This window comes from Vicugna pacos, chromosome 26 (assembly GCF_048564905.1).
Source record: "Vicugna pacos chromosome 26, VicPac4, whole genome shotgun sequence".
NCBI lineage: Eukaryota > Metazoa > Chordata > Mammalia > Artiodactyla > Camelidae > Vicugna > Vicugna pacos.
In genome coordinates, this window is record NC_133012.1 from 29,350,839 (window position 1) to 29,369,988 (window position 19,150).

The 19,150-nt window shown below is 52.0% G+C and overlaps 1 protein-coding gene across 7 annotated transcripts in view; it reads left to right on the forward strand.

Annotated features, from left to right (window-relative positions):
* The window catches only part of ERICH1 (glutamate rich 1), a 47,565-nt gene that overhangs the window by 2,388 nt on the left and 26,027 nt on the right, over positions 1–19,150 (forward strand). For 4 of the 7 annotated variants that reach the window (XM_072950580.1, XM_072950579.1, XM_031691346.2 and 1 more), the window contains exon 2: positions 7,147–7,293. The exons of 1 other annotated variant lie outside the window; for it this stretch is intronic. In XM_072950580.1, the coding sequence (XP_072806681.1) occupies positions 7,147–7,293 (147 nt within the window). Of the gene's footprint in view, positions 1–7,146; positions 7,294–13,372; positions 13,455–16,639; positions 17,015–19,150 lie in introns of those variants that run through there. 2 more of the 7 variants (XM_072950582.1, XM_072950583.1) reach the window with 2 other exon arrangements.

Sequence of the window (19,150 nt, forward strand, 5' to 3'; positions counted from 1 at the left end):
TCTCTGTGGGGCTTGTGGTGACGTTTCAGTTGGGGACACTTGTCGGTGGGGAAGACGCCCCCAGTCTGGCTGCTCTTGGGGAACATGGGGTCCAGAATGGCGGAGGTGGCTGTGGGGCCATCTGTGCCTCGAGGGAGGGGGCCTGGCAGGAGGCACTGTGTGCACAGCTCTTGCTTACTGAGCGTCTCTCCAGCGCTGGGTATAGCTGGGAACAGTGCTGTCCCTGGGCCAGGCTGGTGGCTGCTGGCAGGTGCTTCTTGGGAGCCATGCTGTCTGCCCTGGAACAAAGACACTCTGCTCCAGCCCAGGCCCAGAAAGCACAAAGTGGGTGGGCTGGAGCGGGGTCCCGCAGCTTCCCCGACGGCATGTGCCGTCCGTCGGCAGCAGAGTTCTTTGGAGTGAGAGGGAGGATGTCCACCTTTGCAGCAACACTGCTGGGGTAGGAAGTAAACTTTTAACGTGCTCTATTTTATGCTGGAAAGCTGTGAGGACCATGGTACAGGCTGTCCCTTGGGCCTCCTTTGGGAGCCTCTGTGAGTGAACAGGCAGCTCTGAAGAGAGTCACACGGTGGGCTCCATGCAGAAAGTGCTGGCCTTCTACTCGGGGAGGTTGGGGAGCATCAGCATAGAGTTAAGGACTGAACCAGGTGGGGACTGTGGCTGGCGCCCCAGGGAACCCATAGTGAAGGAGGCTGGCAGCTGGTGACAGGGCAGCGACAGCACTCGGGGTCAGGAGGGACCGCGGGCCCCTGTGGGCTGGCTGGTGCTGCCGAGGTTCTGTCTGGCCCATCTGGCAGCTCGTTTAGCCTCCCCTGCCTCCAACAGGCACCCCATGGTAGCGTCTCAGGAGGCAGCTCGGTCCTTTTCAGAAAGTCTGCCTGCTCTCCTCCTGTCTGGTGGTAGCCTCTCAGCTTGGGGCACGTGGAGCAAGTGTGGCACCTCTTCACATGACGCACAGACCTTGTCAGAGCCTTGGACAGTCTGTCCTCCAGCCTCTCTGCTCCACACAGATGTGGGCTCATGGGACAGGCAAGCGAGAGGGCCACCCAGGCCTGGGATCTGGACTAGGAGGAGGACACGACTGTCACCCTCCCTGCCAGTCGTGTACATCTATGTGTATGTCTGTGTGTGTGTATGGGTGTGTCCCGTTGCACCCTCACCCTCAGACTTGACACTGCCCACAGTTCCCTCTAGCTCCTGAGGCCCACAGGCACTAGGTGGGCTCCGGGCTCCGTCTCTGTTGGAAAGACCCTCCTTTGTGTTGAGCTGCATGCCTGAGGCGTCCCAGCAGGTGGACCAGCCACGCTCAGCAACCTGCGGGAGCAGCGGGGCCTGTTGATCCACATAAGTATCACTTTGGTGTTTTAGTCTGTGTTCAGTGCCATGTGGTAGATTCCTGCTCTTCTGGACCAAGAGCTCTTTTCCCTTGCAGAGATCTTCTAGGACTGAGTTTCCGCGGCCTAGAGAGGTAAACTCAGAGATGGGGTCAGGTGGCAGCCAAAAGAGCAGGTGGAAGACGCAGAATGTGCGGGAACACAAAAGACTGGCTGGTTTTAATGATTTTGTTGGGCTTTGGGCTCCAGGGGTGTTCCTGGCTCCTGGTATGGCTGATTCCGGCAAAGGAGTGTCACCTCCTGGGTGCAGAGCAGACGGAGAAGGCCTGGCCTGGTTGTTGGCATCTGTCACAGGTGTTCCCTGGGCTATTTGCTGACAGGAGGGGCCAGCTTACCCCAGCCAGGAGGGTTTTGAGATGTCAGGCCATCACAATAGACAGACAATTTATGATACACGCAATGCACGGTGACAGCAGAGTCGTGAGGGCTAACTTGCGTAACGTGTATGAAGCGTGAAGTCCATGTAACAGCCTTTCATCCCCCCAGGTGCAAAGGAGGCGGTGGGTGTGGAATGTGGAGGGGCCTGCTGAGCTGAGGGGGAACCCTGTCGGGGGAGGGCACCTGCATGGCCCAGTGGCTAGAGAAACAGGCTTTCAAGACTGTAGGACGAGGAAGAGTCCTCAAGCCGGGGGGGGGGGGGGCGGGGGGGGGGCACTGCAGGTGACTCGGGAGCCTCCCTGCTGGCGTCGGGGTGGCAGGTCCAGCAGAGGGAGCAGCACTTCCTCCCTGACATCCCCAGTGAGTGAACAGAGAGCCAGGCTCTGGTCAGGCAGGGCTCTTTGGGCTGAATTCAGGATTCGTCTGTGGAAAAAGCCAGTGTCGATTACACTGGAAAAAATTAAAGCATTAGAGTAAAAGTAATTGGTTATCTTGTATCTTCCAGTTGTCCTGAGGCAGTTTGCCTTTGAATGTGCTCTCTGCCTGTCCAGCCCCGCATGGGTCCATGGCAGCGAGTTTGGTGAGAAAACAAGGCCGTCCTGCAGGGCCATGTTCTGCCCCCCATGCCTTTTCCAGGGTTGGGACTCGTCCACCAATCCTGATAAAAACAGTCACAGCCTTATGTGCACTTAAAATGTTTCTGAATGGCTGACAGCATAGTTATCGCTGCTTAAAAAAACCCATGAGGAAGAATTTTGGACAAAGTTTAGAATTTTTTTTGAGTGTTAAAGTTTTGGGAGAAAATGAATATTAATGTATGTCCACTGCTTAGATGGGGAGACCACCTCAGATTGGATGTGGCATAAGATTCTAATTATATGTCCCATTTGAGTCCTATTTCTGGTCTGATTTGGAGAACTATTTTCCTTTTAATTAATATTTCAGAAAGCTTGCCAACTCTTGCTTAAATCTTAGCTAATTATTTTTCCATTTATAATTCTGTGATAAAACTTATTAAGCAACTATCACTCGTTGAATTAGCATACTGCACTGAACTTTCTTTCTTGTGAACTGATGTCATGCTATTGCCAGTTTATTCCTTTATTCCTAGGCAGCCGTTAAATACCTTCTCTTATTATAGGGCCAATGGGAAGAGCCCACATCGAGTATTGCTGAGGAAGCTATGAGAGGCTGTCCGATAAACACAGCCTTTCCTGAAAAGAGAAGATTCAAAATACCAGAGTCCAAGAAATAATAACCGTAAGACAATGTAAATTTACAGTAGCTCTTAAGATACACAGATTTCAGGATGGAAAAGGGAATCAGCTGGGTCAGCATTTACTGCAGGTGGGGTGTGTCTTTGTTTTCAGGCCGGGGTCAAGAGGCCGTCATCTTACTGGCCCCGGTGAAAGCTCTGATTAATGTTTGCTTCTGGTCTTACTTCCAGTAGCAGTTTTTCACCTACATACGATTTCAAAAAGCCTGCCAACAACTCTCGTTTCAAATTCTAGAAAGTCACTTTTCCACTTAGATAATCACTCTAAAAAGGTATGTCATAAACCTGTTTGTTCTAATGTTTTTCTCTCATCATGAAATATCAAGAGGTCACATTTTGCAAGTGATTTGTCAATGTTTATGGTCTTTTGTTTTCCTGTGGTTCTTTGAGCACTTGGCCCCGTCAGTTATACTGCTTCCCGTTAATATCCACCCTCTGAAATACCGTCTTTTAGCTAATTTTATCCCTCATGCCCACAGATTAGCTCTACGCATGTTTTTTTGTCCTCTGAGAGTCATGCTTTTCTGAGAGACAGTGGTTCGTAGGGACCATAACAAAAGTTTTGAAATACTCATTTGATAGAGAACCACAAATGAATCAACTGCGTTTCTAATCTCATCCCAGGAAGCGCCACAGTGTGTATTTAGTGAGAAGAAATGTGTAGTTTTACACCAATGCTAAATGAAGTTTATCGTGTGCACAGAGGTAGAGGGGAAATCATGTTCCTTTGCCATCAAAGGGAACTTTTATAAGGAAAAGAAAGTTGTTGATGGGATAACTTTGTCAGTGGTCTCAAAGATCATGGGTGCTTTTTCTTCTACCGCATATTTTTCATTTCCCTTTGCTTTTTCCAGAATGGAATATTACAGAAGAAGAAGTTCCTATTTCCACTTTTTTCCAGGAGAGCCTCTCCTAATAGAAAGCACACCCAGGTTCCCCTGATCAGGAGGCTCCCCTGCTGGGACCAGTGCGGGGGGTGGGTGCTGTCTCACTCCACGGGGCCTGTTAAACACCCGCCCCAATACCGCAGCCAGGAAACCTAATTCCTTGAAATGGTGCCATTAACACCTCTGTTAAAAAATGGAACAAACCCCTTCCTTTATATACCCAACTGTTAGATTTTAAAAAGCGTAGCTGCATGGAAGAAGAGTTCAGAATTGAATAGTTTACCACCAGCATCAAACTGTCTACTTCCTTTGGAGGTGCATGTATTTACAGTTTTTCTAGGTGTCTAGTTTCTAAAGAACACTTCACTGAAAATTTATTTTTATTTGGCTTGTGCCTTTAACCTGGAATAGCCCGTTTAGATGGCAGTCCTCTCTGAGAATTATACCCAAATGACTTAATTCCCCCGTGACGCAGAGGCTTGATCTCTGTGTTTGGTACTTCATCGTATTAATTTCAGATGGATGTCTTTCTCCACGCTGACCTTTTGCCGTGTCTCTCGTGTCCCAGTTCCAGGGGCTGTCCACGTGGTGATTATACTTGCCTCCTGCAGGCATTCTGCATCCATTCCCTGCTTTTTTATGTTCTGCTGATTGCTATTTGACAGATGCCAGAGTCTCAAGCTACAGCTTGCTCTTGCTGCCGGGAGAGAGGGGCCCATCCACGAGGTGTGAGGAGGGGGAGAAAGCGTGGGTTCACTTGGTTCCCTTGGTGACAGGGAGCTGCCTTCCTGGACCAGAGCGCCCCACTCTGTTTGTTTTTGAGCACAGTGGAAATTAAGCAGAAAAGAGACTCGCAACCTCTAGAATGCACACACACAGTCACACAAGATGGTCACAAAGTGCATTTCAACAAACCAAAAATGACAGATGCTTTTTAAAAATGATGCTTTACTGTGTACTGGTATCCTGAAAAAAAAATAACCTTTCATTATGTCGTGCAGCCCTGGGATGGACATAGACGTGTAGGGCCTCGTCTCTCCCCGTGGGCACTTCCAGGGCTCTGGGGTTTGGTTTCCTCCCGGCTCCTCCATCTGCCATGGATGCCTCATGTCTTCAGTGGCCGAGACCCCCCTCCCTCCATAGTCATTTTGTTGAGCCGAGGACAAATGTGGCTGGTTTGTGTTCGGAACGAGCAAACACCCTGCTTCTACACACAGGCTCCTTGGAGACGTGTGGAGGCCAGGTCTGGGACGGAGGAGGAGCAGGTCAGCCTGGAGCAGCTCCCGGTGCCACCAGGCACTCTCAGGAGGGTGGGGGCGTCAGCGGTGCGGGCCCAGTGTGGGAACAGGTGCTGGAGCTGGCAGCCCCGGACCAGGTGACCAGCACCAGTGTGAACTGGGACACGTCGTCCAGTTTTGGGTTGTGCTGCGGGCCATCGGGTGGGCGTGCCTGCAGTGGGAGATGGGGTCTGGAGCTCAAACTGGAGGAGATTTCAGCCTTTCAGAGGACGGCTGGGCAGAAGTGAGATGTGGGAGCAAACCCAGTGCTTGGAGATGGGAACGTAGAGGGGCTGGGCCAGAGGAGGTGAGGGCACGCCAGTATCAGCGCCGCCAGCCCTCCTGAGTCTTGGGCTCCAGGCTTCCCTGAGTTCATTTCAGAGTCCGTGGCCGGTTAGGATTTCACCTTAAAGTTTGTTCTAGTTCATAAATTAAATTTGGGTTTGTTAACCATTTGTAGATCAGGTTTATTTTATCTGCCTTTGCTTTCCCCTAGAGGTTGCCGCTTTTGGAATGGAACCTTTTCCCCCTGCCATTTAAGGAAATGCACATGACAGTTTAATTTCTAACAGGAACTTTGAAACCTTTCCTTTGAACATTTCTCTGAGCACGAGTCCCAACAAACAGCCCGTCTCTCCTGTGCCCCTGGCTGCGCAGGCCCGTGTCGTTCCACAGGGGTGTTGGGAACACTCTGTACTGGGTCCTATGCTAGAAAAGATCTCACAGAATATTCAGCCAGATGGAGGCGTGCAGGGACCTAGTGTTGCCAGGACCTTTGGCCTTAAATGATGGCATCGGCCCCTCCAGCCAGGGGCTCCTGGGCCGTGGGGTCTGTGGTCAGTCAGGGTGGCATCAGGAACCTGTGGTCTGTGTGCCTACACTGGCGCCCCGACCCCACCACCGCCAAACACCAGCTGGGTTTTAACAGGTTTTGGAGGAGGCCTTTTGTGTTTTTGACAACCTGAACCAACTGGAGGGGATTACGTCTAATGCGCGTACCATCTGAGAACGTGGTACAACTGCGGGGGTCTGTTTTCAGGGTTGTGCTCCTGAGCAGGGCCAAGGAGCCCACCCCCGTGACCCCTAGCCACTCAGAGTCCCGCAGGCTCTGCCACACAATTCGCTGCGTCCTCATTGTGCCCGAATGTATGGCCTCCCCCTCGTCATCTGAAGAACCAGGGCTTTTCTTTTCTCAGGGTCCCACTTTCCGTCCCCAGTGCAGCTCACGCTCTCCTTGCTGACTTGTTTCTAAATTTGAGAGGTTGACACGTTCATTTGGTTAACCTTTTCCCTCACCTTTTCTAGGGTGCTGTTTTGAGATTCATACCTGTTTGTTGTTCACACTTAAATCAAGACAGAAATACTTACTCGTTGTGGCAACTTTTCCCCTCCAATTAGAGCAGAACGTAAACTAAAATAACCAAGTGGAGGCCCTTGCAAGGGCCTTGTCGGCTGTGCAGGCTTCCCTGACCACGGCTGTTCCCCAGGCAGGTGTCTGCCCAGCCACACACCCGCCTCAGGTCCAGCACGAACTGACCTGGACTCGTCCTGTTCGGGGGCACTCTGGTATCCGGGACCTCAAACCCAAATTCTGAAAACAGTTCAGTCTGTGCGTTACGTGTAAATTCAACCAGAGGTGAGGTTGTCAGAGGGATGACTGGAACTGAGGCCAAGTACAAACCCCCTGGTTTCCCAGTCCCCACGCCCCCCCATGGCTCTGACCCTGTGTTCACACCTGTGGGCACCTAGGGCCAGGGCTTCTCGGGAGTACAGGTGGGGGTCCTCTGGGGGACAACCACAGTGGTGTCCTGCGGTGGGGCAGTGGCTTTGCCTTCAGATGGTGACATCATTTATGTCTTTGTTTTATATAAAATCCATTTGCTGTCAGCTGCTGTCAGTAATTCTTTTCTTTTTTTAATTGGTTCCCTTTCTAGTGTTTGTTGGAAAAGTGCTAAAGAGACTTTATCCTAATGCTCCACGAGGCCAAGAAAAGAGGGCCCTGGGGAGTCCGGCCTCTAAAAACCCACCTGAGAAAGTGGCTCCTGCGAAGGTCAAGGGCGGGGGCGCCCCCCCCAGGACAGGTGAGCAGGACGGACGGGCCGGGCTGGCCCCTGGGAGCACGTTCCTGACCTCGGGCCGCTGTGGAAGCACCCCAAGGTTCTCAGTGAGCTGTGGTGTCAGCTCTGGGTTTCCACGTTTGTCCTTTGTCATGCTGAAGTTCTCTCTGTTCCTAGTTGGTTGAGTATTTTTTTAATCATGAAAGAGCAACATTTTTTTTGAAGCAGTATGTCATGGAAATTTTGGAGGAAAAGTGTTATAATTTATTTGCAGTTAGAAAAAGAGAAATCTTGGCTAAAAGCAAAACAATGAAATCACAGTCAAATAGACAAAAATTGTGTGCAGGTCGTACGAAAAATTCTGTAAAGGTTTGAAAATTCCCTGAAGCCCTGGTTCTCATGAAGGAGACAGCTTGGCGATCATCAGAGCCGTGCACTGTGCCCGTGTCTGTGCGGTGTTGGGAGAAGCAGCCAAGCGAGGGAAGGGGCCCGCGTCAGTCAGTCTTTAGACGACACTGGGAGAATGCTCTTTGTTCAATCAGGACGAGGCATGGTGATTGTGATCATTACCTGTTCATTTTACAGAAGCACTTTTACTTTTTTTGATTTTAAGAGTGTTGGCAGTTCCATTTGTTCTTAAAGACAAGGATACAATCTGTAAACAGCCTCAACAACCCGTGTATGTGCATTTTGGTTATACTCAAGAGCCCGTATTGGGGGGAGGGTATAGCTCAGTGGTAGAGTGTGTGCCTAGCATGCCTGAGGTCCTGGGCTCAATCCCCAACACCTCCATTAAATAAATAAACTTAATCTCCCGCTCAGAAAAAAACAAAAAACAACACACACACACACACACACACACACACACACACACACACACACACAAAAGAGCCTGTATTAGACCCTTATTTTTTGTCACTGCTTTTTTTTTTAAATTTATCAATTCTATCTGCTTTACATTATATCTGTTTTAAAGGGCCAAATAATCCACAAAGAATTACGAAAACAGCAGCATCCTGCACCGAGCTCCGTGATGCACACCCATTCCGAAGTCTGTGGCCGCTTCTTTGGGGAATCATAGCCCAACCTCCGAATGCAGGCCATGCTTCCTATTTGTTCTCTTCTCGGGTTTTAGGCCTTATCTGTTCCCTCTCATGGGGGGAACTGAAGGTTTAGTTTGCTGTCACTCCATCCCCTCAGACACTCATGTGTTCCTCACCCCCGTCCTCCCAGGGCCCTGGTCCCGTTGGATTGGTCTTCAGAGTTCACATTCTTATGAGTGTGTAGACAAAGTTTCCAGCTGAGTCACATACATAGGATTATTCTGTTTCCTGCTTTAGTGGAGTTAGTGCAGCTTGGTGGAGTTAGTAACTGTCCTGGGTTCTTTATTTGTTTGCTCAATTTTCTATATCCAGTTTTCCCCCAAGCCTCCCACCACCACTGTCTCAGCCACCTTGATAAGCTCAGACGCATCAGGACCTTGGTCGGGTCTGTCTTTCTGGAGCCCGTCCTCCGGCCGTCCTGCTGCAGCGTGGCCTCCTCCCCGGCCTCCTGCCCTGTCCTGACCCCGCCTCTGCCCTGGGGAGGCCCCTCCTGCCCCTGGACACTGTTACCTGTCCGTTCTGGGGTTCCCCTCATTTTGCTGAGACACATTCCCTAATAGCTTCCTGAAAGATGATTTTTGGGAGAGAAATATTGGGGGACTTTGGATTTAAAAGTACTTTATTCTTACACTTGGAAGTTTCACAGGGTGTAGAATTCTGAGTCAGAGATCGTTTCCTCTCACAGTTCTGAAGACCTGTGGAGGCATCAGGTGTCATGCGGACTCTCGGCACCATGGGCAGGGGCGGTGTTTCCCCCCACCGGGGACTGTTGGAAGTTTCCCTTTCGGACCCGGAATCTGGAATCTGACACTAGTTTTCAGCGAGGGTTTGTTTTTATCACTGAGCCAAGTGTCCACAGGCCCTCTCAGTGCGAATTGTGTCCTGGGTGATTCCCGCACCCTCATCTTCTCTCGGGACTCCTGTTACCAGGCTTTGGCGCTCCCAGGAGATCGCCACATTTTCTCTCCTATTTCCTCTTCCGTGTCTTAGCTGCTTTCTGGGTGATTTTCTCAGCGCTGTTTCCCCCACTTTCTGCCGTGTTTCTTGTTGCTATGATCCCATCCCAGCTTTTGCGGAGTTGGAGGAGACGGTGGGTTCCCACATTCACGTACGGATGCTCCCCTGTGCCTGGGCGCCCACCCAGGGACCCAGGGTCTGCTGTATGCTGGCATGTGGCACAGGCCTGCCTGGGCTCCCAAGCAGCCCCCCGTCTGCACCCCACCTCCCCTCCCAGGGTCCCTGGGGGCTTTCGGACACCCCAGGGCAGCGCTGTCTGCTGGATCCCTGCTGCCGCTTCAGGGTCCAGTGTCACCACTTCCCAAGTTAGGCTGCTTGCATCTGTCCCTTGTGCCTTCTGACCCCCTTGCCCTCATTTCCTGGGTTTGTGGAGGGAGCAGTGGTACAGGCATGTGACTGGCCCTGCCCCTGTCACTGGGTTCCTGATTCGTGTCATGGTGGTAGGTGTGTGTCCCCGTGGCCGTGCTGGTATTGGCCCCGCACTCGAGGCCCAGAGCCCTGGGTGCCGTCTGCACAGCTGGTCCAGGTTTCAGTGCTCTTCTTAATCCCTTCGCACCTGCTGGTCTCCCTCTGACAAAAGGAGGGATTCCGGCGAGAGGAGCCACTGGGAACACTGGCCTCCTGGAGATAAGTGAATTATTCTAATGATAGGTAACAAATCTCTTTGCAAGTCAGATGTTTCACATTTCTTTACTTTCAGCAAAATTGAAGGAAATAATTGCGTTATTAGCTGATCACCAAAAACCATTTTTTGATGATGGGTCTCTCTGTGATTTTTGGCATGTAGCTCAGAAAGGATGAAATGAATCAAGTGACATTGCTATTTTAAAAACTCCATACACTGTCATCTACTTATTTATGTGTTCAAAGTTTCTCAGCGGTTACCTCTGTAAAAATTAAAACTAGGAATACAATTCATGAAGAACTCTGCCTTATTACACCAACAATATTCTTCCACTTTCTCTCCTCTTAGGAAGAGAATCGTTTCCAAAAGGATTTCAGTCTGTCTTGAATAATTATCAGAAGTAATAATTATTATTTTGGTCAGTTGCATTCTACTAATTGTAATAATTTAGAAAAAGAATACACGTTCAGCATCACGGAAATTTTTAGAAGAATAGAATTTGTCTGAGACGTATGGAGTGATACAGTCCTCATAGCAGGGCAGAGCTGGGCGAGGGGTAGGGTTCTGGAAGGAAAAGGATGATGTCAAATGTCTGACTGCGCTGGAGCTTGTCCACCTGTTTTCAGCAGATGAAGGTGCCTGTCAGTTTGCCATGGTGTTTAGATTCCCTCAGATACACATTAAGGAGGAATGTTGCAAATTCATTTTAAGTATCTGTTTACAATAGAGCACAACTGGGTCTTTCTGTGGCGGCTGCAAAACGTGCATGGGTGCGAGGTTTACAACATGCAGAAATAACAGGCGGGGGCGGGGGGAGGTGGCTGTCTGTCAGGGCCGTGTGGCCACAGTGTGTGCTGCTGCACCTTGCTTTCATGGGACGTCTGTGAGTGTCTGGAGTTGTCTGTGGAAGTGTCGCAGAGCTCATTTTGGTACAAACTGCAGTCAGTTTTCCATTAAAACGTGAGTATTTTCTTATAAAACCTTGAAAATACAACAGGTGTCTTCCAGCTGTAAGATAAGTGAGTTCCAGGGGCCTAGCGTGCAGTAGGGGCGACACTTACTAGCACCAAGATAATACTTGGAAGCTGCTAAGCAAGCAGAAGAGACATGGTGATTGTGGCGTGATCGCTGTTGTGGTCATCATTTAGCAATAAACTTGTCCTCGCACCGTGCACCTTAAAGTACACGGCGTTATACGTCCGTTGTGTCTCAGTAAAGCTGGAGAACCACAGAATGACCCCCGTGTAAGTGGAGCCTTTGAATGCCATCTCTAGCCCCAGTTCCTCTGTCTTCCTGGAATTCGGTGGTCACCGTTCTCCTGCGCTTTATACGTTGTTATATGTCCACTTGATTTTAGATGCACAGTATTGGAGGGTGTAGAAAGCTTTGTGTTAATTTCGGAAGTTGCTGTCTGCCCGTCTGGTTCTCAGCAGCCCAGCTGGTTCTCAGCAGCCCGCCTGACTATGCGTCAGTGCCGTCCCTCCCATTTCTGGTGCTTGAGGCTCTGGGTTTGTGATTCTCATCCCGTGTGGGAAATGTTCAGGAACTGCTGCTTCAAATGTTTTCTCTGTCCCCTTGCTGTTACCTCTCTTGGGGCCACAGGCCCACACACCAGGCCCCTCTGAGTGGTCCCCTGGCTCACAGTGCTCTGACCATGAGGCCTTTCCCTTCCTCTGGGTTTTTATTTGCCACCGTTGGGCTGCTTTCATGTTCTCACAATATGGTGGCCTAGACACAAGCAACCAGGCTAGGGAGGCACCTGGACCTGCATGCCACGTGGTGTCCCCCAGGGAGATGGGGGGTGCTCCAGGGGGTCAGGGGAGCCTTCAGGACAGCTCAGCAACAGCCGGGCTGCATCTCCTGTGCTCCCGAGATGCTCTGGGCTGTCTGGACCCAGGGAAGTGGCCTGGGCGTGGCCTGGCCCTTCCGGCCTGGTCACTGCTTGCCAGGACCCCTCCCCAACACTCCTGCCAGCACTGTGACCACACTGAGAGGTGAACCCTCTGCCTGGCGGCCAGTCTTCAGCCATGCTGGTCCTTCTGTGCCCCTCACTCCTTTTTGGAATGCTGCGTGTGGCCAGGAGGCACCTGGGCCTCCCTCAACCCCTGTCTCCACCTCAGGAAGACCCTCCCAACCCAGGTCCCAGCCCACCCACCCTGGGCTCTTTGTGTGTGGGACCCGCATCTGAAACAGGTTTCGTGTCCACCCGTCTGGTGGGTCCAGGGTGGTGTGTGCTTCCTGTTACAACATCGTGCCAGGAAGCACAGACTGTCTGTTCCTCTGGCTTTGAGGCACAGCCTCCCCCGTAGACAGGATGCTGGGATCTCCTGGGTGTGCCCGGGGCGTCCTTCTCTGGAGGGTGCCCGGTCATTCCCCTCACCCGCCACCAGCCTGTCTGAGGGTTGCTGCCCGCTCCCTCCTCTCTCCTAAACCAACGAGTTCTTTGTCCAGATCCTCCCGACGGGATGGTCTTAAACCTCCACTCGCAGGCGTAGGTGTCTGCATCTCACCTTAATGCTCATCCCAGGTGATCAGCAGAGCTGAGCAGCCCACGTCTGCCTCTGTCCCTTTTCTCTTGGCTTGTTTGTCTTCTAGGTTTCAGCTCTTCCTGTGTTCCAGATGCCAGTCCTTGCAGATACCTTCTCTCTGTGGATTGCCTTTCCATCTTTAAAACAACAGCGTCTCTGTCATTTAGAATTTGATCTGACTATGACACGAGTTCTCACTCTGAGTTTGCAGTTTGTGCTGTTTGTGTCTGGTTTAGGAAGTCTTCCTACCCCAGTAGTGATGATGTTTTATATTTTCTTTTAGAAGATTTAGTCTTGCTGGTTAGGTATTTTTTTTCCCTTTCTGAACATTGTCTATGTCTCGAGGTAGTGATTTCATTTTGTTTTTCCGGTTCTCTCAGCCCTGTTTGTGGAAGAGTGTGCCCTCTCCCTGAATCCGTCCAGGGCTGCCTGGGAGGCAGGGCCATGTGTGACCCTGTCTGACCCTTTTCTGTCACACCCACATCCTACTTTGAGGAGAGCTGGCGTCTCCCCTGGGGGTGTGTGCGCAGTGCTGGCCCCAGGGTTGCTCTTGGATCCTCTCTCCTCCCTGACGGGCAACCCTGGGTGGCCCCATGGTGCCAGAGCCCGCTGCACACTGGAGAGTGTTTGCTGTGTGCTCCCTGCGTCTCTCCCCTGCCACGTCCTAGCGAGGCCGCTAACCTGGGGACATGTCACCAAGACCGTGTCTAGCCAGGTGTGTACCCGAGTGGAGGGAGTGTGGAACAGCGATGATCTCCGCGGGGCATTTTGTCTTTAAAAATGGGTGTGTTCAGTGTTGGAATGCTTGTGCTTTTTAGGAAATGTCAAGACAGAGGAAGTGCCCTTGAAAGGGAACTTTCGCATGGACGTACCCACAGGACGCGGCAAACCTGGTGGCCGTGGGAACTAGAGGTGTGCCAGTGTCTGTGGGCCAATGTCACCATTTTGTGTCAGGGCCACTAGCCCCTGTGTGCAGAAGTTAGCAGGCACGGGAATGACACCGCTCTTTGTGCAAAAACAGCAGCAAGGTTGTCCTTTGGAAGCTGGTTGGAGAGATGCTTGTGGGGCTGTAGGGCGTGTGGGATGCGCGCCCTGAGCCAGCTGCGGGTGAGGCCAGAGGCGGGTGGGAGCCACGGAGGAGGCAGAGGCTGCCCAGCAGAGGGACGGCACCGCACCGCGAGGTTGTGGACCCCTGGGCCCCGCGGCGCAGCGATGCTGCTGCATTTACTCAGATTTTTATTCTGCAAGAGAAAGTGGTGTGACTTGAGGCCAAATGTTATGTAGATGCTTCCTCTTGAAGGATCGCAGCAGCAGGGAGACCCGCTGTGGGGACAGGGATCAGGCCCCTGACGTCTTCTCTAGCATCCAGCCTTTTTTTCTGCAGCACTTCTCCCGTTACCCTAGGCAGGTAGGAAGAATAACCTAGAATATTTCCTGTTCAGTTAGTGTAGATTGGAATCGAAGGTCGGAGGTTTTCAGCTGATGTGCAGGGCTACGTCGAGTCGGGGAGCCTGTTGTTCCCACACAAGATGCACCGAGAGACCCCGCCCCCTGCAGTGACCCCGGTGACCTGCCAAGTTGGCAAAGGACATTCTGAAAGTCCAAGCTGCCTCGTCATCAGAATCCAGGAGAATGAGCACTCGTAAATTGCTGGTAGAAATGTCACTTGGACAGGCTTTCTGGAAGGTTTTTTTTTAGCGCATATAATCCTTTGAGGTAGTCGCTCCCCTCCCACCCGTAGCTCCTGGGTGTCAAGCCCCCAGACTCACTCCTGAGCCTCCTCTCATCCTCACCCGTGACCCCAGTACTTTGCCCGCTCTCCGGCCTCTGTGTGCATGTGGCTAGGTGGGTACTGCTTCTGACTGAGTTCCCCACCTGGGCCAGTCCCCAGACTCGAGGAGTGTTACCTGCTGTGGCTCGTGAAGTGCTGTGCACACCGCTGCCCACCAGTCCCCTCTGCTAACGTCTGCTCGACGCCTCAGCTTCAGTCTCCGCCCTCCCCATCTCAGTAAGCGGTGACACAGGGCGCAGCACGGCACCTCCGCTCTCCCTGCCAGTCCCACGCACCACCATTGGCCCCTCTTGAACCTGCCTCTTCTCAGATCCCTGACGTGCGTTCTCCTTCCCTCTTCAGAGGGAGCCTGTTTGACTGGCTGAGGCCACAGGTGTCGGTGGCCCCACAACTTCCACAAGGGGCCAACGGCTGAGGAACAGGAGGAGGGGCCAGGGGTGCCAAGATGGGAAGGCTTGTGCAGAAAATGATCCGACCCCTGCTCCACCCTCAGATCTGCATTAAAATGACCCAATTCTTGTCCACACAAACCTGCACGTGGATGTTTACATCAGCTTTATCCACAGTTGCCAGAACTTGGAAATAACCAAGATGTCTTTCAGCAGGTAATGGATAAATAAACTGGTCCATGGAGATAGTGGAATATTTTATTTGGCTAAAAAGAAATGAGCTATCGAGCCATGAAAAGACATGGAAGAAGCTTAAATTTATATGATTCAGTGAAAGAAGCCCATCTGAAAAGGCTACACGCTATGTGATTCCAACTATAGGACATTCTGGAAAAGGCAAACTATGTGGACAGAAAAACTGCCAGGGGTTTTCAGTTTGGGATGGTAGGGAGGCATGAAAGAGTGGGGAACAGAAGAGTTTTAGAGCAGTGAAGCTGCTCTGTGTGACACTGTAATGGTGGATACGTGTCATTACACGTCTGTCCAAAGCCACAGAACGTCCAGCACCAAGACTGAACCTAATGTAAACCGTGGACTCTGAGTGAGGATGTGTCCGTAGAGGGTCACCAGTTCTAACAAATGGACCATCTGAGGGGATGTTGGCAATGCAGGCAGGGGGTACATGGGAATCCTCTGTTCCTTCCCCTCAGTTTCGCTGTGAACCTAAAACTGCCCTAAAAATGTAAAGTCTTAAATTGTGTTAAATCACTTGCGGTTGCTGGGGTGAGCAGGTGATTTGCAGAAGAAAGGGCTGAACCTTGGACTGGGTGACAAGGCATGAGTGTGGAGCCAGTGCACAGACAGACAGGGACGCAGCGGCGGTGAGGGGTGGGTGGTGAGAGGGTCACAGAGTCGCAGGAGGGCTGGACCATCCCAGCCGCATGACTGGGGCTGAGCCAGGTTTATTCTGTAGGAGCAGAAGGGCATGGCTAACGTCTGGCTTCTGCCACCAGAGCTGGAAGTAGAGATGCGATGCCCTGGGTGACCGGATGGGCCAGATGAGTAAACCGCCCTTCTCAGGGCTGTTGCGGAGCTGGGGGACCCCGCCCTCGTCCATAACCGACCAGCAGTCCACGGCAGCGTTCAGAGGCGTGCTGTGCTGTTTCTTCGGTCCCACGCCGAGCGCAAACCGAGTTGGCTTTGCTGATGTGTGCCAGACGCCTGCCATGACCACTGTAGTGTCAGGGGAGAGGAGGCCACGTGTCCTGGAGCAGAAGGGGCGACTCCTTCAGCACCGACTCCGTCCAGCGTCTCCGTACAGCAGGTCCTGGGGACAGGGCCCAGGGCGGTGCAGACTGCTGACTGCGAGGCATTTGTTGGAACTCGCGTTTCTTCTCCACACAGACTCGGGGCAGTGAGTCTCCCCTGCGTGCGGTCCCTCCCTCCCTGCTGCGCCTTCATCTGTCTCGGCCTGGCTGTGTGCATGCGCTGCGAGCACCCTAGGTGTTGGACGACGAGGCAGCTGACGTGGGGGAGGCAGCAGGGACTCCAGTAACCCTCGCTCATGCCTGGCCAGGGTCTGCAACAGAGCTGAGTGAAGTGGATGATCTGACAAATACCAAGACCCTTTGGAACTCGAATCCGGTGCTTTTCTGCAGGGGGAGTTTCCAGGAATTCTCATCAAGTCGTGGTGAGACTCTGGCATCCCTGATGCTAGCAGAGCCCACGCTGTCAGCGATGCCGGTTCTTCTCGGCTCCAGAACGACCTTTAAGGCGAGGCTCGTATCATCAAGGCAGAAGGGGGGAGACTGAAGCTCTCAGCAGGACGACTGAGGTCTGAGCCTGGGTGTGATTCCAGAGCCACTCTGAATCTCATGCCTGCTCTGCTGTTTTGTCTTCCCCAAATGATGCTACAGGTCCTGGACTCGAGCTGTAAGATCCCCAGGGACCAGTGGGTGTCTGGTCTCCCGCACGGTCGTGGACGCTGTCCTGAGAATTCCCGTCAGTTGCTGGTCTATTCGGCAAGCGCCCGGAAGACGGCTGTTTGCTGACTGTGGACCAGCCACTGTCAGGCCCGCTGTCCTCAGAGATGTGATAAAACACACAAGTAGATAACTGCAGAACGTGACAAGATAAAGTAGATCAGCGCCCAGCACGGGGCAGGAGTGCAGATCCCCTGGAACGCTCCGCCGGCTTCGCTCAGGTGCCGGGACAGAGCACCACGACGTCTCTTTCTCCTGGTTCTGGAGGCTGGGAGCCCACTGCCAAGGTGCCGGCAGGTTCCGTTCCTGGTGAGGCCCCTCCCTGACCTGCGGAAGCTTCTCGCTGTTCCTCCCAGGGTCTCCCCGTGTCCGTGCGGAGACCCGCCCTCTCTCCCTCTCCTGAGGTCACCAGCCCTGAGGGGTCAGAGCCCTTCCCTGTGTTCTGACCAGGGCAGGATTGACATGAAAGCTTGTTCACTGCAGCGTGGTTCAGAAAAGAGGCTGGGAGAGCCTGCTCTCCACCCGCAGGGCTGCTGAGGGGTAAGGGGCACCCAGGTGTATCGTGCAGTGAAAATGCAGGAGGCAATGCAGAGAGCTTGCTTCTGGATTCTTCACAAAAAGAAAGAAGGAGGAAAAGAAACAGTCCATGAATATTTGTTCGGCCACATACCAGTCGTCCTAGAGGAACAGGCAGGGGACACTGGTGCCTCTTGGGTGGAGCAAGTGGCTGGTAAGAGGGTTGTGGGGGCACCTGTGCTGTTGGGCTGTGTCCCTGTGTCCCTGTGTCCCTGTACCTGTTAGGTGAACAGACAAGCAGAGGCCTCTAAAGAGGCTGAATAGACTCTGTTTATTCCCATGAAGTGCAGGGGGTTGCTGCCCACAGACCCTCGCTGAACAGTAAAGAATGTGTTTTAGCAAAAACAAGAATGAACCTAGAGAGGAAGCAGGGGATGTCAGTCGAGCCCTGAGGTGGGAAACTGATTTTTAGGAAAATCCTGGTAAAGTAATTAAATTGACTGTGACAATGAATTGGTCACATATGTGTGTTTGGCAACCCTGGCAGCCAGTGTGACCGTGTGGGGAGAGCCCGGGGTGACGATTCTGACATAGGAGCCGGGGTTGGGGGAGTGGGATGGTGTGCGCCCAGGGTGCAGGATGCTCAGCACCAGTGCTGACAGGCAGAGGCTGCGTGTGGAGAAGCACTGTCGGCCGGGCGGGGTGGGTTCAGAGGCCAAGAGTTAAATCAAAAGCACATTTGGTGCCCTCCAAATCAGACCCCGAGCCAGAGAGGGTGAGGATTCCAAGCTGTGGCTCTAAACCAGTCGGCCAGCGGGAGGAGAGCCAGCTGTTATCTCTTCCAAAACCTCAAGGCCACCCCAGTGCTGGTAGGGAGGCCCATGTCTCTGACCACGGCGGAGGGGCCCCAGCGCCCCTGCTGACCACCACGCATCCACCCAGAAGAGACGAGAGAGACCAGGCCCGGAAGCTGCTCTGGAGATGAGCGGGGAGGCCGGGCCCGTGTGTCCGGCAGTGCGGCCGTGTGGCCCGCAGACTCAGCCTCGGAACCAGCGTGCAGTCGGACACGTGAGGATTGGGAAGAATTCTCTGGTGCGTCTTGTTCTCATCACGTAAATCACCTCCTGCCGACTTATATTCATCCTGATAATTAAGTGAACAATAGCATTTCTAAGTTCTGTTTGACTTTCTAATTAAGAAAAATTTAGCTGATTAAAAGCTTCCAAAAATGTTCTGTGAAAAATTATCGAATGTTGATGCTACCCGACAGGGGATGTTCTGCTTGGAAGCACATCTCCACCCTGCCCTTGATTCTGGCAGGGAATGACATAGTCATTAATCAACCTGGTGTATCAGATTCATTTAAGAACTAAATTCTTGCATCTCGGCTTCAAGAAAGTAAAAGTATTGATGGCAGAAGAATCTGAGAATGTTTCAAGGGTTTTACACTTAAATGTCTTGAAACCACACATTCTGTTACACATGCATTAGTGATTTCGTTCAGTCCTTACCAGTTGTTTTTGAAATAAAATACTCATTTTTTCTGTGAAAGGCTAATTGTAACATCCACTTATGTTGGACCAAGAAGGTTACTCCGCCATATTTGAATGAAAACATGAAGACTGAAGCACTGATCCTACCCCTGGTTGAAGGACCTGAGGGGGCAGCACCTTTAGCTGCCTCTCTGGACGGGGCAGACCAGAAGCTCCATTTCCAGGAGTTTGTTTGAAGGAACTATGTGGTCAGGTGGTAGAGGTTATGTCCGACAAGGGTGGTTGTAGTGACTGCCTGGGATGGTGAAAATTCAGAATCAACCTCCACATGCAAAATTTAAGACAGTGGTTGAATTATAATTAGATTCATCAGTAATGGAATGTTATGCACCTTTACAAGAGTGTGTAGATTTAAATATATCATAATATTTCATCA